This window comes from Dermatophagoides farinae, chromosome 6, assembly GCF_024713945.1.
Source record: "Dermatophagoides farinae isolate YC_2012a chromosome 6, ASM2471394v1, whole genome shotgun sequence".
Classification (NCBI taxonomy): domain Eukaryota; kingdom Metazoa; phylum Arthropoda; class Arachnida; order Sarcoptiformes; family Pyroglyphidae; genus Dermatophagoides; species Dermatophagoides farinae.
In genome coordinates, this window is record NC_134682.1 from 3,551,695 (window position 1) to 3,579,285 (window position 27,591).

The following is a 27,591-nucleotide window of genomic DNA, read 5'->3' on the forward strand; positions in this document are numbered from 1 at the left end:
TTGTATATGTCTGTGTATATATATTGTGTGTTGATGACAATTGATCATCAGGTAGTTGTTAATCCAATTTAAATACAGTCGACTTAACAGTGTGTCTGTGTGTGTAAGTACAGTGTTCCAGAAAATAATAAATAAATACTATTGTCTACATTTACCAAACCAAACCAATGTGATCAATTCCTAATCTCTCGCTCTCTTGCTCTACTTCTGTATGTAATTGATTTAGAAATATAAATGGCTGATTTATCTCTATCTATCTATGGCTTCAAAACTAATCCGATTATGTGGTATATATTGGCCATGCATGCATGCATATGCTATATACAATGTCTATCGAATGATAATTTTGATTTGTCCAGACTTGTTGCATGCTTGCTTGTTCCTGGTAAACATTATCCAGCAGAAAAAAAATGAATGAAGAACAAAACAAAACAAAACAAAAAAAACCAATAGCCAAAATGTTTTGGTCCCTGTTCAACAAACAACAACAATTCAAGCTGGAAAAACAACACTGGTTTTTATATTATCAAAACTGGCCCCAAACCTTTTAGCAAAAATAAAAAAATAACATGAATATGATTGTGAAACATATGTTACCTGTGTATTTGTGGATCGTTTGGTTTGTTACAACAAGAAAAAAAATGTGAATAAAAAAAACCTAGTCATTTCCCCATGCATACATTCAACAACAACGACAACGATGAAAATGTTTTACAATTGACAATTTGATTCAAATTGTTTTCTTCATTCATTGAGCGCGCGAAAATAAAAATTGGTACAAAAAAAAAAAAAAAAAATAGATATTTGTGGCCCTCGGTTCCAACAATATCTATTTTACCTGTGTGTGTGTAAAGAGAAAACATTTATACAAGCATACAATAAAATAAATACTTGGCCCACAATCGGATCGTATTCTCACACACACACACACACACACACACTCTCTCTCTCTCTCTTTTCACCTTTTGCCATTTAATTGAAATTGAATATTTGTACTGCTGTTGTTGTTGTTGTTGTTGTCAATACAAATATAAAAAAAACCAAATTCAATTTAAAAGATGCAATTCAAGATTATTCGATTTGATTTGATTTGATTTTGATCTGAACGACCATATAGAGAGAGAGAGATACCTGCTGTTTCATTGTAAAATTGTTGACACAATGATCAAAACGAAAAGAAAAGAAAATTACATAATGATAATCATTACAATCAAATCAAATGATTCTTTTTTTTTGTAATCAAATCAAATAATTTCTAGATGATCATGCTGTGTGTCCATCAAATATATATTTTTTTTTTTTTTTTGGTCATCATAATTCATCAATTATGTGTGATGCAAGGTCAACCTGTTGTTATCAAATGTGTCAAATACACACACACACACATGTTTTTGGTCAACAATGATTTGACCTTTAAAAAAAATAACGAATTTTAATATTTTAACCAAAAAAAAAAAAAAATGATGATGATGACTTTGTCACCAGAGCAAAAAAAAAGAAAATTGTTTATTACAATCGGTAAACATATCACGACCAAAATCTACGAATAATAATCGATGATGATTATCGTTGATAAGATTCAAGAGTCGACAATACATACATACACACAGTAGGAATAGAATAAACAGCAGCAGCAGAAGCAGCAGCAGCAAATAAGCTACCAACAACTGTGTTCCATAAGATCCGATTCTTATCTTTTAAATATTAACTTTTCAACTTGACCAATGGTCATGTTGACATTCCGTTACAAACTATAGTCATCGATGATGATGATAATGATGACGATTGAACATGAACTATCGAGAATTACCCCTGACAGTGTAAACATTGGTTAGAAGACAGAAAATCATGGCAGCATTTCATCGAACATATGTGTTTGTTTGTGTGTGTTTGCTCATAGGATTAACAGTTTTTTGTTGTTGTTGTTGTTGTTAAGCCTTTCGTTCCTATAATTGATATGATATTTTCGAAATTTTGTTATATTCAAAATACTAAAAATATTTTGCCAACAAATCGAATTGCAAAATTGATTTCGATATTTATTTTTTTTCAATTAGTCATTTGAGACCATTTTTTGTTGTTGTTGTTGTTGTTGGTGGTGGTGTTGGTGGTTATATGTGTCTGTCTCCAATCGAATGGTAACAACAATATACCATCAATGGTCAATGGTAATCATTATCATTTGTTTGACTGGTTTTCTCATGTTTGCTCACCCCTGTTCCACCCTCTCAAAATAAGTGTATTTGTCTTGTCTTTGATGATGATGATTTGGCTATTGTATTGTGTATGCGTGAGACAGACAAATATCACACACATACACACACACACACAAAAACAATATTTGATTGTCGAACAAATTGTACAATAACAAATGGCAAATTATTGCCTTGTACGACATAAACACACACACACAGATTTATTGTCGTTGGTTTTTTTCTGTTACATATATTTCATTCATTTTCATTCAAAGATTTTAAAAGATCAAAATCTAGTGATAAGAAAAACAATAGAATGACACTTTATTCATTTGTCTGTTTTTTTTTCATTTACTTCGACACACACACACACACACCAAACACAATCTTACTTTGATTCAGTATCGATTGAATACAAATATTGAATTGACAATACAAATTTCGATTTATGTATGGTGCGACATTCATTACCGACATTCGGTTATTGTCTGTTTCATACATTTGTGTGGAGAAAAAAGGGTTTTCCTTCCATTTGCTTTGCTAGCTCTGTAATATGAGAAGGGCAAAATTTTCAAATTGCAACAATAGTCATATGGTGCTGTTAGAACATTTTTTTTTTGTTAGAATATGGAATGTCAGTTTCGATGAGCTTTCGTTTTTTTTTCTTGATGACTTTTTGTTGTTGTTGGCAAAACAAAAACATTCGACCAACATCAACATACAGAAACAACAACAGTGGAAATGTATGTGTGTGTGTGTGTCTGTGGAATTCAAATTCGATTCAATCAACTGTTATGCTGATCATACCAGATTACTTTCCAATGATGATGATGATGATCAATTCATTTGCCACTTGATTATCATACGATCGTGTGTGTGATCGATGGTTGGTTGGTTGGTGGCAATATAAGATATCTGATTTCAATGGTTGGTTTCTGATTTCCTCAAATTATATCCATATATTGGTTGTATATATATATTGACCAATTATTTTATGTAAGAGACCTGAAGAAAAGCCGCCGTTTTCGTTTTCGTTGAATGTTGAACAACAGTGAATGGAAATCGGGAAATTAATCCATTGATCAAGTGAAATGTACCGCACACACACACACAATCTATTATTATTATTATCGACGGTTAAGCCGATTCAAGTATACGGTAAACTTGCTCAATTTTTCGTAACAACAACAATAGCTTTAAATACAACAACAACAACTAATTCCTGGTGATAATCCCTACAAGCGTCTCAATATAGCCATTGCCTTTTGAATGGCCTATTTGATACAAAAAAAAAATTTTTGGATCAATGAACAATCGAATAGTCATCAAGATGGAATTTTATTTGATGAAAAAAAAACAAGAATACCATGTGTGTGTGTGTCTGTGTCTGTCGGTGCACTATTCTACATTTAAGAAAAAAAAATCTGGTCAGATCAGATTCCAATTTAGTGATGATGATCATCTGTGTCACAGATGTTGAAATGGTCATCGAATGTCCAAACAAACAAACAAACAAACAAATGAACACACACATACACACACACACACACACACATGGCGACAGAGATCATCTTTAATTCTCATTCGATTTTGTTTTAGTTTACATAGGGAGACATCAAACATTATCGCTAACCAAACACAAACTCGAAATAGATATTCAATTCCAATACAAGCAAGATGATGATCATGATGAGACATGTGATCGACATATGCATGTTGTAGCAGCACCACAAACATGTTGGACATTATGGGCATACAATCACAACAGTGATTGATAACGATAATACACATGTGTATGTATCTATCTGTAAAAAAAAGATGTACCAGATTAGAACAAAAAAAAACAAACAAACAACAACTGAAGAAGAAACAGTCAACGATAATGGCAATGTAATGCAATGCGACACTAATTGATTGATCGATTGATTTCAATTAGATATTCCACAATATTGCTTATCTTTTTCTCTCTCTCTTTTCTATCATCCATATGGGAACCTAATGTTTCTGATGATGATAATTTGACCTTTTTGCCATTGTGAATATGCCAGGTGAACAGGATGATGAATATGATTGTGTTATGAAGTAGGAAATATATGCTTTTAACACCGATCCGGTGCCAATGTTGATGATGATGATGAAATGTGTATTCAATTTGCGGCTAAAAAAAATCATTTGTGATTAGATAACATTATCTCAAAGATGGAGAAAAAAAAGGGAGAAAGTTTTTTGCCATAAGTTTAAAAAAATTTTCGATTGAGTTCTAATCAATTAAAAGCTGTCATCTTGAACTTTTCATTCGGTAGTAGTAGATGTATATGGATCCAACAAAAAAAAAACTAGATTTGACCCTGTGTCATGAACCTGTTTTTTTTGTTGTTCGTTCAAAATAAAAAAAAAATTCAGAATCAGCAATTCAAATAACAGAAGCCGTGTTACTTAATATCCATTAACCTCATCATCATGATCATAGTGATCATTATCATGGAAAAAAATATCCGTTGCCATCGACAACCACATTGATTCGTGAAATGGGTAATCGTCAACAACAACAACATTGGATTGTAATAAATTTTTAAATTTTATTTTTTTTCAAAAAAAAAACAGTCAGTCATTCATATTTAAACATTTGAATTTTTTTTAGGGAAAGAAACAAAAAAAAAATGCTACCACATTTCTGATGAATGGAATGAAATGAAATAAAATGATCTGGTCGGGTCGCTTAATCCGTTTATTGTGTTCTTTTTCATCTGATTTTTTTACCCTGTTGTTGGCCTTGCTGATCCTGAGAGTTGTTCTTTTATGTCCATGTTAAAATTCAACAACAACCAAAAAAAAAATAAATTGATGATTGGTATTGGCTTTGAACTTTGAACTATTGAAAATTCCATACAGACACACCATTCAAATTTAGTCTGCATATTCAGGTATTCACTAAATGATAGAAAATGGTGAACATCATTCAGTCATGAAAATAGTCGGTTTTAGAAAAGAGAAGAGAAAAGAACGATGAAGTACCAAAATGGAAATTTATTTTTTTTTTCGTTGACTTGAATTTTCAACTTTTCAATAAAGGGATTAATGTCAACAAAATAGGAAAAAAAAACGATCCATTCGCATTCAGATTCATTGAATGGCCATTTCCAAACAATGGACAACATATGGTCACAGATTGATCAACCACCACCAGCACCAGCACCACGTTTTTCAAACGTTGTTTTTTATCATTGTTGTTGGATCATTTTACTATCATTTTTTTTTTCACTAACACACAAGATAGTTTAATTGAATTTATATTCTACATTTAGTAGCCAGTGTATTTATGTTTATGTTTTTGTTGAGTATGTGTCGATGTCGGTGATAATCGGTAAAGCCATTATGGATTATTAGTATTTGGATGGATGAAATCTAGTTTTTGAGCAGATTATACATAAGCATTAAACTTTGTAGATAAAAAAAGAAAAACTGTTTTCGTGACAACAACAACAACAACAACAACAACAAAAAAAAATTCAAACTCAATTAGAATCATGATGATGATCCTCCACATTGTTATCTACATACCTTGAGAAATGACATCATACTGATCAATGTGGCACGACCAAATATAATTCCATATTGATTTAACGTATGAATTTTTTCAATATATAAACTAGTATGAATATGTAATGATAATGGTCGTAGCGGAAAATGAACAGAATAATAAATAATTTTATGTGAACATTTATGAATCTTGACCGTATATAGGGAACAAATTAAATGGATGACAAAAAAAATGACCGTTTGTTGTAAAATGACACCAGAAGCAAAAAATTTCCAAAGATAAAATTGATTATTGTTATCGAAAAAATATGTGGTGATAATGAGCAATAGATTCATTGGAAAATTTGCTATTAAATATGATGAAAAAAGATCCGATTCATAACATGTTAATCGATTAACTTGATCAAAATTATGGCCATGTAACCATAGAAATCGATTGACAATACGGCTATAATAACGAGGATGAGATTTGTTCATAATCAGTTTTGTGTTTAGAGTCGAATTTATTTGATCTAATTTCAGAAATATAGTCCATGTTATGACGATAAATTGATACATGAATAATAAATAACAATGAGCCATCATAAATTGTGCACCATCGAAAAGTAAACAATTCAATAATGAACAAAGTATACGGCTTACTATCAACGAATATCGTATTGTAAGCCATAGAATATTCTCATTATCATCATGAATGATTCGATCAGAATGAGCTAAAAACATAGTCATCTTGTTGATGCACACATATATCGCATACAAGGCGAATATATCCATTAATAATGTAATTATTTGATTCTGTTGAATAAATTCAATCATTTTACCACGTATAAAATGGCAGATATTCTGTTGTTTATGTTGTTTATGTAGAAAGTAACGGTCACCATCCGATTTGAACAGGATCATATCCATCAAACGGACAACATTATCAGGAATATCTAAATAAAGTTTATAGATAAGATAAATGCCTAAACATGTAAGAAATACGCCCATTAAATTCATTGCATTAGGTAAACCATAAATGTAGAATATGTCGAATACCAAGATTCTGTGTTCATTATTTAATGGCAAGAAAAACAATAGCAGATAACGAAACAATTGAAACGTTTGAAACCAAATTATATGATTAATAATACGGTTAGCATCGGATTTTTGGCCAAAATTTGTTGATGATATAACCTTCTTATCATTGTTGGCCATTTGTGTTACTGTCTGAAGATATGATTGAAAATTGCTTAGATTTTTGATGGGAATCATTTCCGAAAAAATCCAACGTATTAACGACATTTTTTTTTGAAAAAAAATTTAATAATACAATCAAGTCTATTGCCACATAAACAGTAATGGTTTCATATTCGTTTATCATTTATATTTAATTCAATTTCAAAATCAAACTGTACGCATTTTTTTTGCAAAAAAAAAAAAAACAAATCGATGCTTTGGTAAGAAAAAAAAATTCTTGATAAAAATGCCATGTGATCATATTCACACAATGGCAGGCAGACACACAAAGAAAGATATCAGAAAAAAAACAACAAAGAATGTGGTTTATTGATCAATAAAACACTATACTATAATGATAAAATATTCTTGTCTGTACATACTGATACAGAGAAATCATGTGGTTTATTCTGTATTCCAAGACAATGAGAAAAATGGTCTGAAATGTTTTTTTTTGTGAATAATGATAATGGTTATGGCATTGTAACAATAATAATTTTTTTGAATATGAAATGAAAAACCTTAAATTGAAAAATTCTATGTTTCATATTAACACCAATATTCTTTATATATACAACTACATTTTGTTTGTGTGTGTGTGTGTGTGTATGTGTGTGTGAATAGTCATTATATATTCAATTATAGCCAATTTGCGTGTTTATGAGGTGAAAATCGATGAAACCATCATTATCGATGACATGATGATATAGCCAAGTGTTATATTATGCATTGAGCAGATTATACATAAGCAATAAACTTTGTAAATAAAAAAAGAAAAACTGTTTTCAAGACAACAACAAAAAAAGAACAAATTGAAAATCATACAGAATTTTGATGAACATGCACATACCTTGAGAAAGAAAATCATGCTAATCACAACGGCTCCACCTAATACAATTCCATATTGTTTTGAAGTATGAATCTTTTCTATATATAAACTACTTCGAACATGTAACGATAATGGCCGTAATGGAAAATGAATCGACCAATAAATGAGTTTATGTGAACATTTATGAATCTTGATCGTATAAATGGAACAAATCAAATGGATGACAAAAAAACCGATCAATTGTTGGCCAATAACAGCGGTAGCAAAAAATTTCCAAGCATGTAATTGATTGTTATTGTCGATTAAATATGTGGTCACAATAACCAATAAATTCATTGGAAAATTTGCAATCAAATATGATGAAAAAAGATCCGATTCATAACTTGTTAATCGATCCACCTGAATAAATGTATGGTTATATAACCATAAAAACCGATTGACAATACGGCTATAATAATGTGGATGATGTTCTCCCGAAATCGGTTTATTGTCCAGAAACGAATTGATTTGATCCAATTTCAGAAATAATGTCCATGTTAGAAAAAGGAACACGTACATGATCAACATATAACAATGAGCCATAATGAATTGAGCCAAATCGAAAAACAAACAATTCATCAGTGAACAAAGAATATAGCTTACCATTATCGAATATCGTATTGTAAGCCATAAAATATTTTCATCCTCATCATGAGTTATTCGTTGAAAAAATATGGTCATCTCATTGATAAAGACATATATCGAATACAATGTGAACATATTCAATGCTAATACAAATAATTGATTCTGTTGAATCGATTCAGTCATTTTATGACGTATAAAATGGCAGATATTCTGTTGTTTATGTTGTTTATGTAGAAAGTAACGGTCACCATGTGTTTTGAACAGGATCATATCCATCAAACGGACAACATTATCCGGAACATCCAAATAAAGTTTATAGATAAGATAAATGCCTAAACATGTAAGAAATACGCCCAATAAATTCATTACATTATTGATGCCGCAAATGTAAAATATATCGAACGCTAAGATTCTTTGTTCAGCGTTCAATGGCAATAAAAACAATAAAAGATAACGGAACAATTGAAATATTTGAAACCAAATTAATTTACTAATAATACGGCTAGCATCAGATTTTTGTTGATCACGAAAATTTATACATAATATATGATGATGCTGTTCATTATGAGCAATTTGTTTTTGTAGCTGAAGATATGTTTGAATATAGTCAAGATTTTTGATGGGAATCATTTCCGAAACCAACCAACGTATTAACGACATTATTTTTTGTTGTAATGATACATAACCACTATGCAATGTTTCATATTCGTTTGCCTTTTATATTTGATTCATTTCCAAGTCAAGCTGCAGACTTTTTTCTTCGCAACAGAAAAAAAAACAGAAATCGATGCTTGATCAAAAGAACTTTTCCCGGTGTTTCAGTACAAAAATTAATCGAATTCAAAAATCCAGACGCAAATAGACAAATCTAAACACGGAAATGGTATTGAGAAATAACTAAAATATCTATGGCCCCGTATATATTGATTATTTTTTTTTTTTTTTTTTGACAACCATTCGGTTTTGTACAAATCCATAAATTTATCCAAATTGATTGTTCCATTGTTTTTTTTTTGATGATTAAATTGTTCCATAATTTAGAAGCGAATAAGTCATGAGTAAACCTTGTATATAATACAAAAGAAACTATGGTTTGTACATAAATTTCAACATTATTCAATTCAACAACACCATTAATTTGATATATTTATATAGAAATGTTCACTTACCTGAATGAAGAAACGCATATTCATTAATTGTATTCCACCTAATGTTAGTCCTAGGCGTTTATTGTTATGCATTCTTTCAATATAATTACTATGACGTAATCGTAATTGAATGGGCTCATATTTATAATAATGTGCAAACAAATAAATTAATGGTCGTGAACATTTATGAATTTTGATCGTATAAATAGTACATAATAAATGAACGATGAAAAAGCCGATTATTTGTTGCAAAATGACCAATGTACAGAAAAAGTATAGGCCTTTCTGTTCAATTAATTGATTTTTACGTAGAAAAAATGTGGTGATAATTAACAATAAATTCATCGGTAGATTAGCTATCAAATAACCGGTGAATAAATCCGATTCATATGATCCAACACGATTCATATGATCCAATGTGTGGCCATGTAAATGAAAAAAATATAACAATGTTTTACGATATTCAATTGGATTCATTTTGATTTTCGTTCGTTGTTGAACAATATTCAATATTTGATTGATTTGATCTAATTTCAAGAAAAATGTATAACTTAATGAATACAAAGAGATAAATGATAAACATATAACAATGAGCCATCATAATATTAGCACAATCAAACACGATAACATTGATGAATAATATGGTTATTCTTAAGGACAATCTTCACATATCTTGCTATGATCATCCATATTGATGATTCATAATATTGGTCCATAACGAGAAAATAATCACGTTCAGTGTATACAACAAAATTGATGGCTATATACAATGAATAGAGTGTAAACAAATCTAAAAATGAGCAAATATTAATATTGAATTGAAATCAAACGAAAAAAAAAAGAAAAGAAAAACAAACCTAAACATATGACAAAAATTTGATTCTGCATTATTGATTCGTTCAATTTACCACGAATATAACAACAAACATTGTTTTGTTTATGATTCTTATGGATAAAGTAACGCCAATCTTTTTTAAATACAATCCAATTAGATCATTGTTGATAGTCGTTCAGGTAATTCATAATAAAGTTTTTTAAGCAAATAAATTCCCAATATGGTCACTATTATAGCCAATATGTTCATTAAATTGCTCATATTGTACAAATAGAATATATCAAACATAACGATACGTTGTTTATGTGATAAAGGCATTGCATATATAAAGCCATAACGGATCAATTCTAGAATCTGGTAACAAATTAATTTATTGATTAATCGAGCCGAATCACATGAACTAGATTGGCCATCGTTTTTTATCATCAGACGAATATCTTTAGTTCGATGCAGATAAACGCTCATACAATCTAGATTCTTATATGGGAACATTTCCATGATGAACCAACGTATGATCGACATTTTTGTTGTGTGGTGTTTTGTTGTGGATGAATTTTAACGAATGAACAAATTCTTGATCGTTGAGTGTGGTATAAATTCAAATTTACAGTAGTAACTATGAGAATTTTAATTGTTTGATGAATTCAAGTGTGTGTGTGTGTGTGGTTGCTTAATTTTTGTTTAACTATTAGAATGTCAAATATTCAATTATTTATTGTCAAAAGAATCGACAATTTTAAGCTCCATTTTGATGAATTCCAATGAATACAAACATTGCCAAAAAAAAAATTTGAGTAATTAAAGTTGAAAATGGAAAATTCATCATAATAATAATAACTACTATACAACTATACATCTACATGTGTTCATTGTGTGTGTGTGTGTGTGGGCACCTGGACCACCTTAAACATTTTTTTTTTTGTTTTTGATTACCCGCAGAGTGAAATTGATCGATTTGAATTGACTAATATTTAATCATGGTTTGAATTTAATGAATGTATTGTTTCAACAACAGCAACAAAAAAAAACAATGGAGAGAGAGAGAAAAGAAAAGTTTAAACATAGCAAAACACAAAATATCATGAAATGAAAGTGATGAAATTGAAAAAAAAAATTTACATAAATGATAATCATTACTGCTACTACTGACATTTATCAGACGAATAATAATTCTTTAAAGTTTAATCGAAAAATAATTACTTTTTTTTTGGTTGGTTCATCATCATAGCACCAAAGTTTTCAATTATTACAATTTGAATCTAATTGGAAATTGAAATTTTTTTTTTTTCGTTTTTTGTTGGCCAGAATCTGCTGGTTGTTTTCAATTTTAAATACATTTTATTATTATTATTATCATTGGTGGCCACAGACAGACTTGAACGAAAGAAAATGAAAAATTTTCGAGATAATAATCAAATTCTTAAAAACTTGAAATTGATAATCGATCCGAACCGAACCGAAACAAAAAGAAAAAAAAATGGTGGTGGTGGTGGTGGCCCTATCAATCATCATTTGTGTGTGTGTTTGTTCATTTCATGGACAAGTTATGAATGTATAATGAGACACCAATAATAGCGCCCCATAAGCACGGATGAGATCGATAACAATCAACGCTATCATTTATAATATATGTAAATGATTGGCCAATGGAAAAAAAAGTGATCCATTTCAGATTAGACATTTAATTTTTAGGGTCTTGTTTTCAGGTATGAAATTTGTATACAAACAAAAGAAAAATAGAATATCGAATCATGGTTCCAAAGAAAAAAGAAGAAAAAAAACACCACCAATCGATTTTTAAATCGCTGCACGTGTTCTAAATTTTTTTTTTGTGATTCATTGGTCAATTTGTTGTTGTTGATTAACGAAATTATGTATGGCGCTGTAGAATGATGATGATGATAAGTTTTATTGTTGTTGTTGTTGTTGTTATGGCTGACATCACGAACAATTTTTTTTGTGTCACGTGAAAAATAGATTAGACCTAAAATTGATGTGATCGCTAAACAATGGTTTGTTTATTTGTTTGTTTTTCTCAGTTTGGTTCAATTTTGCTTTTGGCCAAAAAAAAACATGGTCAAAACAAAAATATTTTCGTGACTTGAAATCATTGATGTTTTGTGGATTTTTTTTGGTTGTTGTTGTTATTGTTGTTGGGCCATGATTTACTGATTTTTTTTTTCTTTATTCTGGCCAAACATCACATTATTTATGCAGGTTTTTTCTCTCTTTTCCATGATGGTTTGGTTTCACTTTAAATGGATCATTTATATTATTTACTTGATGACTATTGGTGATTTTTGTGGATTTTAATTAATTTTCATTTTTTTTTTAACCAGAGAAGCTGAAATGGAAGTTTTTTTTCCAATAAAAATCTAAAAAAGCAAAATTTATCTGCCAAAAATGTAAATGTACAATATTTATGTGTAATACAAAATGAATGAATCCACATCGATATGATCAGCATGAGATTTTTTGTTTTTCTTTTAAATTTCGTCTAAATTTATTATTATTGTCACGTTATATTTAATGTTGACGATGTCAAATATGTGTTCGATGTGTGTATGTGTGTGTATGACAGATTCTATGGAATCAAGAAAAAAAATTGCTCAATTTACACCCAACTTGACAAAAAGAGAAATGATCATGCCATGGTCATGATCATGACATGTAAGGTAAGATCGAAGGTGTTTGTTGTTAACCATGTTTAAATGTTCGACAAGAATCTTTGATGGTCGGATGATGATGATTATGATGATGATGGTAATGGTTAGCTGTGTGTGTGTGTGTGTGTGTGTTTGCCCATGACCACCATTATATACGATTGATATTGGAAGACGACAACTATGAGCCAATCAATTTAATGGCACCAATTATTTCTATTTTAAGAACTAACTTTTAAAAATCTATGGAACATTTATCATTTATAATGGTTATTGTTGTTGTTGTTGTTGTTGACCATTTATTGGTCATCAAAATGTAGGCTTTTTTCTATCAATTCTTCAATTACTACATACATACACACACACACAGGTAGTTTGATTGGACCAAATAACAACAACAACAACAACAACAAGGTCCATCTTTGGTCTTGGCACATAAACAAATCAACAAAAACGGGTGCTAGACATACACAAAATTTTAGATTTTTTACTTTAATGGGGAGCAATAAATCTTGTTGTCTATTTAAGTGTGTGTGTGTGTGTGTGTGTAGGTCATTTTTGGCAATTGTTGTAGATATCTTAAAATTGGGGACAAGATGATGATGATGATCAAGATCATGATTATTATGATGATCATTGCTAATTCTGAACAATTGCAATTGATTGCTTTTTTTTCTTTAGGAATAATTATGCTTGACCAATGTTCTCCATACACACTCACACAAAACAAATTTTTAGTGTTTTTTTTCTTGATTGTTTGATCCGAATCAAAAATTTAAAGAAAAAAAAGATAAATAAATTCATTCATTCTCATTGCTTACTTTGTGAAAGAATAACAAAAAAAAAAATACCGTCAACATAAAAAAAAGTACCGTATAATTTTGAGTAATAAAAAAAAAATTGTCCCGTAATGGGCAGCAATCAATCTCTGCCCATAGTAGTATAGTCTCAGACACATTTCTTTTGGCTGTCATTCATTTTTCGGTTGGATTATTCGACAATATAGCGACAACAACATTTGTTATGGGTGCTTATTAACCAGAAGCACATGCGAATAATCTAAGATGATAAAAGTTTTCATTTAAATTTCAAAAATTTTGATGCATTGATTGTGTTTTTTTTGATTGTTGTTGTTGATGATGATGATGATGTTAATCATGTAGAAAATGGCCAACAACAACAACAACAACAAAAAAATTACTCAAATGTCCGACACCAAAGTATCCGTGTGTGTGTGTGTTTGTGTGCGTAAACAGCAGAAGACAACAATAATAACAAGCCCCTTTTTAAATATAACAAGAACTGATCTGATTACAATAATCATCATCAATGATGATGATGATGGTCATCGCGTCATCGGTAAGAAAAAAAAAATGGCCAGACCCAAAAAAAATACCAGCCATATATCCAAAGTCCATTGTTCTTTATTTTCTTGAAACAATTGAATTTAGTGTGTGTATGTATTCGCCCAACAACAACAACAACAAAAACAATTCACTTTATCCTATCTATCTATCTGAATGACTAAAGAATGCGTAGGTTTCAATTAAATCGTTATGTTTTACTAGTCGTTGGCTAATTACTTATGACAAGAGATATTCAAACTGAATTGAATCAAAAAAAAAATTCGATAGATTGGAATTCATTTTTTTTTCACCCAAAAATATCCAGAAAACTTTGGCCATATTTTACCACTTGAGAAAAAAAATAATAAGATGATTAACCATTGATTCTGCTGTTGTTGTTGTTGTTGTTGTTGGCGCTTTTAGTATATAAATTCAGGCTACTGACTTCAGCCTGATTTTATTTGATGGTCATCGCCATTGCTGCAAAAAAAAAAAAAAAACAATTCAAGGCGTTGTTTCACCATAACAAAGTTAATGGACCTTTATATTGCCATCAAGATGCTTTGAATCTTTTGAATGAATGAATGATTGAATTGTTGATAATGAACATCATGAACAACAAAAAAAAACAGAACAGAACAGAACAGAACATTCATTCATTTAGAAATTGCATTCTAATTACCTTTTGAAATTGGCTATAAAAGAAAAGAAGAATAAAGAATTTTAAAATTCAAGACAATCCAATGTGTGATGATGATGATGATGATGATGATGGGATGCCCGATTTAATCACGATTTATTCACGATTCATCATAATCATCATCATGGATGCTGGAAACATCAGAAGCTTCAAAGCTCCACACCTCAAACCAATGTATTCTGAAATGGAGACAAATTTGCATTCAAAAAAAAAAAAAATTTTTTTTCTTTGGTTTCCTGTTGGGCTGTTGTATGCATTCACATAATTACATTCATTCAACCTCCGCAAATCACAACAAATGGTCATCATCATCATCATCATCATCTATCTATCTAATCATTGATCGATAATGGTCATTATTACACAGAAGAAGAAGAAGAAGAAGAGAAACAATAAAACAAAAATAGACCACCATCATCGTTGTTGATCATCAACAATAACAACAACTTGTTGATATGATGTTCATTTTGTTAATCAACATTTTTTTTTGGCTACGGTAATTCATCAAGATTCATACTGGCCATTGCCATTATTATCATCATCGATCAAGACCATTGTGTCCAGACACAGGATTGATCCAACAACAACAACAACAAATACAAATAAAAAATAAATATGCAGGTTCATTTCTTGTCTATCTAAATCTTTGCCTGTCTTTTTGTCAGGTTTTTTGTTTTGTTTCGTTTTCATTTTTTGTTTTGTTTTTTTTCTAGTCTATGAAATTCACATTCACTATTTGAATGTTATTGAACTATATTGAAGAACGTGAAATTTTTTTTTCATTTTCATTTATCCATTTACTCGTGAACAACAACAACAACGACGACGACGACAACAACAACAAGATACCGAAGAAACCAAATTGCCAAATAGTGGTGGTTACACGCGCTTTCAAAAGGTCATTGGGTATAGCCATCATCATCATCATCATCATCATCATTTGAGTTTTGAACCGCACATGATTACTCTCTTTGGACTATACGATGATTGACCATAACATAACATGTGTGGGACAACTACAACAACAACAACAAAAAAAAACCATATGCCAGATGCCTGTCTGAAATGGCCTCAATCCCCCTTACTTATTACAAATGGTCTTTGTGGTGGTCTTTCCACACACACACACACACACAGGTAACTTGTGTGCAAATCTTTCAAAATTTTTTTTTTCATTCCAACAATAAACATAAGAAGAAACCAGAGAGAGCGTGAGAATGGAATTTCGGTTATTTAGATGTGTCCAGATGATTGACTATTAGTTTCATTCAAAAATCATAACATATATTATATTGAATTATTATCGTTGTTGCACATGTTGTTTGTTCCATCATAATCATGATGCATGCATGTGTGTGTGTGTGTGTATGTGTGGAAATGGGGGTGTATAAAAGCCAGATGACCATTGAACCACTCGATAAATACAAGCATTACATTATAACAACTTATCATCACGATATAAATTATAATTTTTAAATAATAACCATTGGCGTTCTAGTTGTCCATTGTTTCACATAGATGGCATTGTTTTTTTTTAATAATTTCTTGATCCGTTTTTTCTATTTTATTTCTATGGATTCATAATAACCATAACAATGAACAGTGAACAGATTCATTCAAGTACATTCAATCAATACTGTTCGATAACATTGATCAATAACTATGAATGATGACCATTTAATCACCACAGCTTGACCACCACCATGGTGTGTGGTGTATTTGAGTATATAATAAATAAATAATATATAAATCCCAAATAATCTGTCTATTATTCACACTACAGATCATTTAATCGGGTTGTGATCAGACAATTTATATATATATAAGTTATAAGAGCTTTGAGCTTATAAACACCCACCCACACACACACACACATTGTCGCCAGACTATTCAATGATAATGGGGTAAAAAAAAAATCTGTGCCGTGTTTAACAACAAAAAGAACAGTACAATGATTGTACGTGATCAATATGGCTAGGTTACGATTTGATTCGCATTTATACTTGTGTATGTTCTTTTCATGGTTAACGGGGTAAATTGTATTGCATTTTTTTTTATTGTTGTTGTTGTTGTTGTTGTTCTGTTTAGTAATTTATCGTTGGATTTCATTTTTTTTTTTTTTTTTTTAGTACAATCATCCAACAACTCTGTGTGTTCAACAGATTACATTTATTATGATCTCAATTCTTTAGCCATCCTAAATAGGTGATTCATTCACATTCATTTTTTTTCATAGTGCAATAATAATAATGATCGAACATTTTTTCAATTATTTGAACCAATTTTGGTTCGTACATCGATTGATTTTCATTGATTATCCAAATTATTTACGTACAGAAATCGATACAACCATCATCGAACTGTTGATTCAATGTTTGTGGAAATTATTTTTGGATAATAATTTTTTCATTCGACCAGCATTCATTTTATCATTAAGTTTGTTCATAGTATCATTCATAAGAAGCACTGTGGTAACATCGATTGTTTCCAGATTTGTTCAAAATGGAATAGTGGCCGAAAATGATGCACGAAAATTTTATGAATGTTTCTGGTGTTTTCTATGTCACTTGTTAACATTCGTAGTGACATGGATAGTGGTCAACAGTAACAATTGTTTATTGGATCCGAAACAATTTTGGTCAGATATGAATCGTCAATCGATACCCATTTTGTATGGATTCATTTTTGCATTCAAAACCAGTTTCTATATTGATTCTACATATTCAATGATGTATGTGTATGTTAGTGAAAAAATGACACCAATCTATATGATACATCATATGACAACCATATCGTTATTAATATTAAGCTATATGACCAAAAATTATCTGAATGGTATCACTATAATCTATCTATTTGGCCAGGATACATTGCTTATGCAATTCAGTAAATGTATCATCAGAATTCAATTGCAAATCATTCAACGTAATAGAAACTTGGTTCGTAGAATTTTATTCTATGGATTTGCCACTCTTTGGATGTATAATCGTATATATCGTTATCCATTGATCATTATACCAGAATTGGCATTATTTGCATCGAAAAATTTCCATCTAGATTGGAGCATATTGGGCTATATATTGATTCTATTATTATGGATAATTTTAGTGGTCAGTCTTTTTTGGACAGTGTTTATTGTCAAAATTGTATCAAGTACATTGTTGGATCAAAAAGATATCTATCATTTGGATGTACAGGATAGCGAACAACAACAACAACAACAACAGAAAAAACGGCAGCAGCAGCAACAGCGGACAAAATACAACAAACATGAATGAACCAAAATTTTTCATTTTAAAATGTGCTAATCATATATAAATTTGAATTGTGAAAATAAATATCACCCTATTATCATATATCAATATATCCACATAGAATTTGCATTTACAATTATGATTATTGTAGCTAATAATCACAACAAAACTTATGGCTATGGGCTAGGTCAGGCCCATTTTTTTTTATTTTCTCTGATATCTGGTAACCACACATTTATACAGGACCTAAGTATTTGATGATTATTGGTTGTGTAATATAATTTCCACTTTTCATCACACAAGATGTGGATGATTAATTGTGCACACCTATGATGTTGATGATGACGATGATGTTGATGATGTGATTTGTTCATTGAGAATGGCATATAATGCATCTACTACTCGATATATCTAACAAATTATCAGCTCTAAATTATAGTCATATTGTACAAAATGAACAAATTGTTTATGATCAACAATGGAGAACAAACACACAAACTAGCACACACTATGGTTTCCAATTACAATGATGTAAAGTAATAATTGAGGATCGGTCATCATCATTCTTGTTCATTTGACCAATGGCCAATATTTAAAGATTAAATCTAGTGATGATGATAATGGTCAGCATTATCATCATCATCATCATATCCGCTTTGCCATTGTGGTCTCATCATCATCATCATCATCATGGATTATGAGATTGTTTGTGTGTATTGTTTATTTCGATGGTTTTGTGTTGATGGCAAGGTGTTAATGTGTGTTTTGTGTATATATGTTTTTTTTTGGTGTGTTTGTGTGCGTGCATAAGAATAATAATGATGACTATATGAGTATATAACAAGGTCTGTTTCATATATAGAAATATAGAGATTTAATATTGAAATGAACAAAAAAAAACAACACACGAAAACATGAATGCGTGGGCCACGTTGTTGTTGTTGTTGTTGTTATTTTTTTTTCTTCTTCGATCGACCATCACAAACGCATAAATCATAAGCTTAACCTGATTTGAATGGCCTTCATGTATAAATGACTTGAATGTTTTCAACAACAACAACAACAGCAAAAAAAAACATTCCATTGCATCTCCATGTGAAACATAAAAAGCTTCAATGGAAACAAGCACCAAAAAAATAAAATTTTATCTTTACATACATCATTTTCACCAGTGAATTATGGCCCAAACTTTGGCATATTCATATCGGTTTTTTTATCTTTACAAAAAAAAATCATTCAATGATGATCATCTGGTAATGAGTTGTGTTTATTATTTTCATTTATCGTTATCGTTATATAATTAATTCCTTTGTTTTAGTGTTTGAACATTTAGATTCAACCTTGAAATCTAGAGATTGTTGTTGTTATTGCCTCAAACCCTTCGCATAAATAACTCTATATATAATCATCATCATCATCATCATCATGTATTTTAATGGTATTTGGAGCCATCAAAACAAAACTAGTAATTTGGATCGACCATAAATTCTTACGAATTGTTTTTGTGTTTTTTTTTATGTTGATGATGATGATGATGATGTGTGATGACAGCCTGTCATTACATAATGATGACATGTGAAAAAAAAATGAAAGGCCCAAGGTAATAATTGTGTGTTGTTGATTAGAACCCTAGAATTATGTAAAAAAAAATGTAGCCATGCCATGTTTTTTTTTGTTTATACCATTGTTGATTTATCATTGATGATGATGATTAGATAATTGATCTAATCATCATCGACAATGTTGCTGTCACCAGCTGTAATTATGCAATGGAGAAATTATTTTAAAGAATTTGATCTCTCAATTGCGGAACGCAAAAATCATTACATCACTCTCCTTCCTTCACCTCCCCCCCCCCAAAAAAAAAATACTCAAGTTCAAGTGATTGGAATGTTTGTTCACATACAGCGAGAGAAATAGAGAAAAACAGAAAAAAAAACCAATCAAATCAAACATCGATAACCGAAACCAAATGAAAGAATATAGCCAATCGATTCGGTAAGGTCAATCCTAATGGCCACTGAATTGATCATAGTGTCAAGTTGATACTACCTACTCGACTTTTTCTTTTTTTACGACAAGTTGTTGTATATGGTTGTCAAACATATTTGCCTTACATGCATAGATAATAGTTAGTCAGGCCTACTTATAGGTTCCCAAAAAAAACAGCCCTAAACAGCGATGGGCATCAATAAATTTTTTTTTATCTCAATTGATTTTTGGAACCAAACCGAATCGATTTTTGATTTTTTTTTATCATGTTTGTTGTTTACACACACACATCGATTTTCGTATTTCAATATACGACTGATAGAATAAGAAGAAGTTATATTCTAATTTGATTTTCGTAAACCATAATGGTTCCAATTCGAAAAATGAAAACACCAATTTGAACCAGAAAATGTTCCATTTGAACATATGCCATGAAAATGGCATATCATTGAATGACATTTGTTATATACATTCATGCATGGGTAGTAGCAAACAGATCAAAACCAAACTATAGATTGACTAAACTGAATGAACCATATCAAATTGGCGGTCAAAAAAAAAATTCGTTATGGTTGATCATTGTCATCATCCTCATCATCATCATCGGTTGAACAAAATTGGAACAAATGACAATAGTGGTCATCTTGGAATGTATGTGTGAATTTCTTTCTATAAGTTTGATATTTATTTAAAAGATATTTTCGATTCATAATCACATTTTTTTTTTTGATCATTTTGGTGACACATGTGTTTATGTGTGGACCATATGTTAGCCTTATCGATACAAAAAATATATGACCAATTGGTCACGGAATCGAATTGATGATGATGATGATGAGGATCCAAAACCAAACAAAATTGACTATTAGAAACGTTGGTCATTGCTGGTTGTTGTTTAGTATTTTTTTTTTTTTGGCCATGTGTATGTTTGTGTATTGGCAATGGCCAGGGTCACGATTCAAAATCTGATTGTTGCCCATTAACGAAAGAGCAGCAATAACTAATTGTTAGCCATTGGGTGATTATCATCAAATTATCGACCAATTATCAAACTATGTTTTTTTTTGTGCGTGTATGTGTGTGATCATGTAATGAACCAATAAACCAAACTAGATATAAGCGATGGCAGCGGCAACTACACTTGACATCACGATCAAATTCTCGACAATGATGATTTCGACAGTTTGACGCTTCTAGCTAGTTACAAATAGTAACAAGTTTGCTAGATAGCAAAAAAAAAAAAATGAAATTCGTGCCACAAATTCACAGCTTTTTGATTTGATTTGAATGATAATAATTATGATGATCCGACAGGTGATAAGTAGGTGTCGATCACGAACAATCATTCGATCATACCAAAAAAAAAAAAAAAAAAATAAGAGTAGGCCAGTAGCGCGTGAATCCGGTACGTGATTTTTGCCATTTCCGTTTAATGTGAGCAGATGATTTTGTTTTGGGTGGTTACAACCAAAAAAAAAAAAAAATTCGTATGCAGCAATCAAATTATTTGTCATGATTAATCAATGATCAATGAATCGAACTGAACTAGTCATGAATTAAATTAATGATGAACACAGACAGAATTGATCTTTTTTTTCGAATATATGAATCGAATGACAAAATGAATTATTCATGGTCAAAAAAAAAAGAACAAAATCATCATTTCAGAATGATTTGAATGCCCACTATACATAAAAACGGCTGTAACATATGGGCTAAATTGGTTTTTTTTTCGACACAATCTCAAAAAAAAATAAATTGACACAAGTAGCCATTTAAACATAATGTCGTCGTTCATCAAGTGTCATTTGATTGGTTGTTTGAATCATCAAATTTCTATGTAATGAAAGAAAAATTTTTTATTCATTGAATTCATTGAACAAAGCAAATTTTTCTTCACCAGAAAAAAAATTGATATAGCCGCTTTACCAAATATATAATAAATAAATTTGTTTAAAATGAATGAAACGGGAAAAAAAACGGTGGCGACATTGCAAGAAAAAAAAATTGACTTTTCTTTATTTTTTTTTCGATGACAGTTTACTGTTGTTAGTTATGAATGAATGAATGAATATGAGCCTCCAAATGTCACACATATTTAGCTGCTGCTTTCAGTCATTCAGTATGTAGTTTCGGCATTCATATATGTTACACACAGAGAGAGAGAAGAAGATACACAGAAGTCAATAAGTCGAATAATGAGTATATATCATATTGAACAATTGAAAATCGATCAACAAAAGTCAATCTTTACCTATTCTGTATATCGGATATATATACACTCCAAGTCGAGAGTTTTTTTTCTATAGTGTGTAGTATAGTGTGTTTATGTATGCATGACAAAAAACAATCCGAAATCGAATAATGGACCAAAACCATTTCGGTATAAATAATTCACAAATTTTCGATTCATTGATCACATGAAGAAAAATTTTCCGCCATTCATTCAAATTCATGTATGTATGTTATGTTTCGAGAAGCCTACTACAAATCAATAATTTTTTTTTTTAAATTTTATTTCACATTTAGCCAATTCTTTATTTTGTGCGATTAATAATAAAAAATACGGAAAAGTGCCAAACGAGACACCGTTTTTTTTTGTCATTCACATGGCATTTTGTTTGTTTGTTTGAATGAATGCAAAAAAAAATAGAAAATTATTTACGAATACGTGGTCACCAGATTTTTATTCTCACTATGTCTGTCTCTCACTAAAATTGCAATTAACTCGAGGCGGGAATGATGGTAGTTTGTTCATTGAAACCGCCATGGACAATAATAATAATAATCATGTCGATTTGTGGCGGGGGGGGGTGAAAAGGGATCTATTCATTCAATTTTTGGCCATTTAATCGATCAATATATAATGATGACGACAATGACAATGGTGAATCAAACAAAAAAAAAAAAAGAATGGTCAATCCAAAGGCGACAAATATCCGATAGAGTGAGGGCAAAATATATCAGAACAAAGCCGGCAAAAGATTCGATTTGATTTTCATTCGACATTTTGGATATGGATGACCATCGGAGAGAAACAAACGAAAAAAAGAAATGAAAAATAGAAAGGTGTGATCTCGACAACTTTCATCGATAACAAGTTTCTTTGGTTTTTTTTGGAACATTTTCAAAAAAAAAAATTGACACCCCAGTGTGGCTATTTCCAAATGCTCATCATCATCATCATCGATTGAATGATCATGGCCAATCAATTCATAGCTACATTTGATTCACCAACAATGACGGAATTGATTGATCTTGTTCAACATGATTATTGTTGTTATTCCAAATTATAATTAGCCGACCATCAACGATATTTTTGACCCTGATTTAAACTCAACAAAAAAAATCGAAAAATACATTCTGGTCCATTATGATGATGATGATGAAATATGGCCGACATGGTTATATATAATGTATAGTCATCAATAGTGATTACTGACACATTCATTTTGGTCAACGATAGCCAGAAGCAGCAGCAACAATAAAATAGGTGCAGTCCAGAAACGAAAAATTAGTCTCTAAATAGACCTAGCCAAATACATTCATTGGACCTCAAACACCTTTATTGATTATCATCACCTGCTCGTCGTCGCCGTCGTCATTGGCTTCCCCACTTGTCACGTCCCCTTTTGTTCGTAAGTGATTTTGTTTATACGATTTGTTTTTGGATGATTTTTTAAACTATTTTTTTTTTGCCTTTGTAATTTCAGATTATCCAGAATAAAAAAAAATGCGACACTATTCAAATGCATAGGCCAATCACATCTTTTTACATCATCAGTCTGTAGTGGTATTGGTATCGAAAATTCGTTACTGGCCAGTTTTTTTTTGTTGTTGTTGCTATCAACAACGATCAAAAACGATTAATCTAATTGTAAATCGAATGTCAATACAACAATTTTCCAAGTGTAGGTAGTGAGTGGGCAACATATATACAGGTGTGTTATTCATAATAATAATAAATAAAACAAATAAACTCATTGGCCAAGTGTATGTGTGTGTGTGTGACAAATCGATGATGAGAGCATGAAATAATTGAACAGCAGTTGGCTGATTGATGATGGAAAACTTTTAGAGTTTTAGTTTTTTAGTATTATATAGAAATTAATTAACAATCACCTTCTACTACTTCTAAAGTTCTTACTCTCTGCATGATATGGGTGCAAAACCCTCTTAATATTTGCCAGTAGCTATAGCTAACTAAATATAGCTAGCAAGCATCAATTAATTGAATTATAATCCAAACAAGAATGTGTGTATATATAACTTTGAAATTGATTGAATCTTGAATCTTGATGCAAAAATGCAAATGTCGGCCATATTGGTCATGTCTTATGTAATATATGCTGGTGAATGCCAATATTTTCATACAGATGACTTTCTTTTTTTGGTTCATTAATCTTCGGTTATCTATTCGTACGAATCTCACTTGAATTTCTTTTTGATTGCTTGAATATGTTTCGATTAATTGATTAGCGTTAGGATTAATTTAAATATATAAATTCCATGCACATACATCATTCTTGCTAGTTTTTTTTTGCTTGTTCACACAAGAAAAAGATTGATTGTGATAGATCCACAGATAATTTTTGTTGCTCGTATATCACAGGTGTGAGAGTTAGTCAACAAGAAAAAAAGAGAATTTTCAGATTGCCAAGATTGCCAAAAAAAAAAAATGTTCGACTTGTTGCATTCGTATGGTTTTTGTCTTTTTTTTTTTGCTCACAGTTAATATTTGACAGCTCAATAGTGAGAATCTATCAATTATTCGGATATATCGATTATTATTGATCAGAACTCTGTGTGTGTGTTTTCATAAGTTCAATAAGCCAATCATTATCAATGACAGTTCAATAAATAATAATTGCCATTCAAAATAAATTTGATCAATAGAATCTATCAATCGCCGATTGATATGGTCTCTAGGTCATTGTTGTTGTGAGTGGATGATAATAATTTTCTCACTTGACCAATGACCATTATTATTATTATTATTTGAAATGGCCCCTATGGCAACATTATCTGGTATATATTATTTTTGTAATTAATTTCAGTAACAACAACAACATGGTCTAGTATGGTAGTGTGAAACAATTCACACTTGACAAATTAATAGCTACCAACACCACCACCACCACCACCATCATCTATCTATCAGATGAATATTAGAAAAAAAAGAAGAAGAAATCAGACCTGCCAAAAACCTAGGCCATGAAGATGATGATCAATCACCATTTTTTTTTCTAGAATCCATTTTCAGATTCTGCAAACACACACACAGATATACACATGATCATTATAATCATAACACAAGATGATGATTCACATAGATTGATCGTCACAGCCTGGTCAATTTATATTTTATTTTATTTTCTTGTTCAAGACAATGAAAATGTTTATTTTCTGTTCTGTTCTGTTCTGTTTTCAAATTTTTTTTTGTACATTGAAATAAATTGTTATTTTGTTTATCTTTTTTTTTCTTTTGTTCACGATAGGTTTTTTTTTACTATAGTGTCAGTCTCATTGAGTGGCCCTGTGTGTGTGTGTTAATTTAAAAATTAAATATTGACTCTCTCTCACCTCTCATATGGTCTCCATACACTATAGATGATTTTTTTTTACACACTTTCAAAGTCAATTGAGAATTGAAGAGATGGCCATTTCTTGATGCATTTTTTTTTCTCGCAAAAATATGACGGCAGACGAAAACCTTGTTGATTGTCGGAGCTTCTTTTTCTTCTTCTTCTTTTTCTTCTTCTTCGAAGTTATCGATTAATATATATATTTGACTAAATCAACAAACAACGATGAAATGTGTGATGATGAAAAATGGGGGTGAAACGATGGGGAATGTGACTTAACTGAATGTTTATTTAGCTCCTGCGTTGGTGTTTTATTCGTTTCGCTTTATTTACAACAACAAAAAAAAAATTTCGGCGCCATCATAACCAATCCTACAATTTCCAATGAATCAAGGAGTTGCCAATTTCAGTTTAGTTTATATTTTTTTAAATCAAATGAGATGAAAAAAAAAACTAAAAATTACCGATTGATTTGCATCGAAATCTGTGTGATTCGAATTTAGATATTCTGCATTTATCATGGCCACCATTTTGAATTATGAAAACGGCTTCATTACAGATGCCGCTATCATCATAATTCATGAATTAAATAAAAAAAATACCAACAAACAGACAATTTTTTCGGTTGACCGGCTTATGAATGATAAAAAAAAATAGCAATCAAATCATATGAATTATGATTAACACACCTACTCTTCCACCCTCAACACCACATGTTGATCATCATTTGATTGATCAAAAAAAAAAAAAAAATTTTGTCTTTGGTATATGTGTGGTGGCCAAGGGTTTTTTTAGATTATCATTCACACTCACACACACACACAGGTGATCACGGAACTTGAAATCATTCTCAAATTTTATTTGAAAAAAAGTGAAAAAAAATATGAAATTCTATGTTCATTGCTGGAGGTCAGGTGAGAATTACCATCAATTATGAACGGCATCATAATCATCATCATCATCATCGATGTTTGAATCGGATCTTGGATATATTATATAAATTAAGATGTCAGAATAATTGTTGATGATTGACATTTTATGTATGTGTATTATATATGAATTATTTCATAAAAGTCAACAACAACAACAACATTTTGGCTAAATCAAATTGTTGGCTACATGCTGACAAACACACACACACACACTCATGGTCATCATTTGGCTTATGACAAATGATCTTTTCTCATACTATTTTTTTCGTGTCTCTCTCTCTCTCTCTAAACTGTTTGAATCCACACGCATAACCGCCAACAATAATCATCATTTTTTTCCGTTTATATTCCCAACATCAAGCTTATCTTGTCAAGAAATTCCTTGGTTCTCTAGAAAAAAAAATAACTTTAAGAAGTGTCTATTCGATATGAGAACATAATTCATGATTATATTATACAAACGAAACAAGATTTTGACTAATTGTTGTTGTTGTTGTTGTTGTATATATCTATCGGTCGCGTTATCATCATTATGATTTTGGCAGCTCATTTTCATTCTTGTGGTGCTATACCTGTTCATTTGTACATTATTTATCTTTACTAATCTGGATCGTGTGGTCAAAACTCGGACACGATCGACATTTACAACAACAACAAAAAAAATTACATGTCATCGTCAACGACCAAATTAATGGGCCGTTGGCGTGATATGATCATCATTTTATATTGT

At 30.6% G+C, this 27,591-nt stretch overlaps 2 protein-coding genes and 1 non-coding gene across 3 annotated transcripts; all 3 read right to left on the reverse strand.

The window, feature by feature from the left end:
• Positions 1-3,430: 3,430 nt before the first annotated feature.
• LOC124493837 (uncharacterized) lies at positions 3,431-6,317 on the reverse strand. The gene is made up of 2 exons (XM_075731855.1): positions 5,757-6,317; positions 3,431-3,469 (listed from the first exon to the last, which is right to left on the reverse strand). The coding sequence occupies exons 1-2, from the start codon at positions 6,315-6,317 to the stop codon at positions 3,431-3,433; spliced, it is 600 nt and encodes a 199-aa protein (XP_075587970.1).
• Positions 6,318-7,619: 1,302 nt separating this feature from the next.
• Positions 7,620-8,387, reverse strand: LOC124493561 (uncharacterized). Its single transcript, XM_047056657.2, has 2 exons — positions 7,804-8,387; positions 7,620-7,732 (listed from the first exon to the last, which is right to left on the reverse strand). Exons 1-2 carry the CDS (start codon positions 8,362-8,364, stop codon positions 7,676-7,678), a joined length of 618 nt encoding a protein of 205 aa, XP_046912613.2. The 5' UTR covers positions 8,365-8,387; the 3' UTR covers positions 7,620-7,675.
• Positions 8,388-9,287: 900 nt separating this feature from the next.
• On the reverse strand, positions 9,288-10,718 carry LOC124493429 (uncharacterized). Its single transcript, XR_012832312.1, has 3 exons — positions 10,412-10,718; positions 9,576-10,344; positions 9,288-9,492 (listed from the first exon to the last, which is right to left on the reverse strand). It is a non-coding gene; the product is annotated as an uncharacterized LOC124493429 (transcript).
• Between the last annotated feature and the right edge of the window lie 16,873 nt (positions 10,719-27,591).

Bases quoted from the DNA above. Each gene is read 5' to 3' on its own strand.
- LOC124493561 (XM_047056657.2), bottom strand. From the start codon at position 8,364: ATGGCTCATTGTTATATGTTGATCATGTACGTGTTCCTTTTTCTAACA. The intron at 7,733-7,803 runs GTATGTGCATGT...TCTTGAAAACAG, and splicing joins GCATGATTTTCTTTCTCAAG to TTTTTCTTTTTTTATTTACA.
- LOC124493837 (XM_075731855.1), bottom strand. From the start codon at position 6,317: ATGGCTCATTGTTATTTATTATTCATGTATCAATTTATCGTCATAACA. The intron at 3,470-5,756 runs GTATGTAGATAA...TGTATCAAATAG, and splicing joins GTATGATGTCATTTCTCAAG to GCCATTCAAAAGGCAATGGC.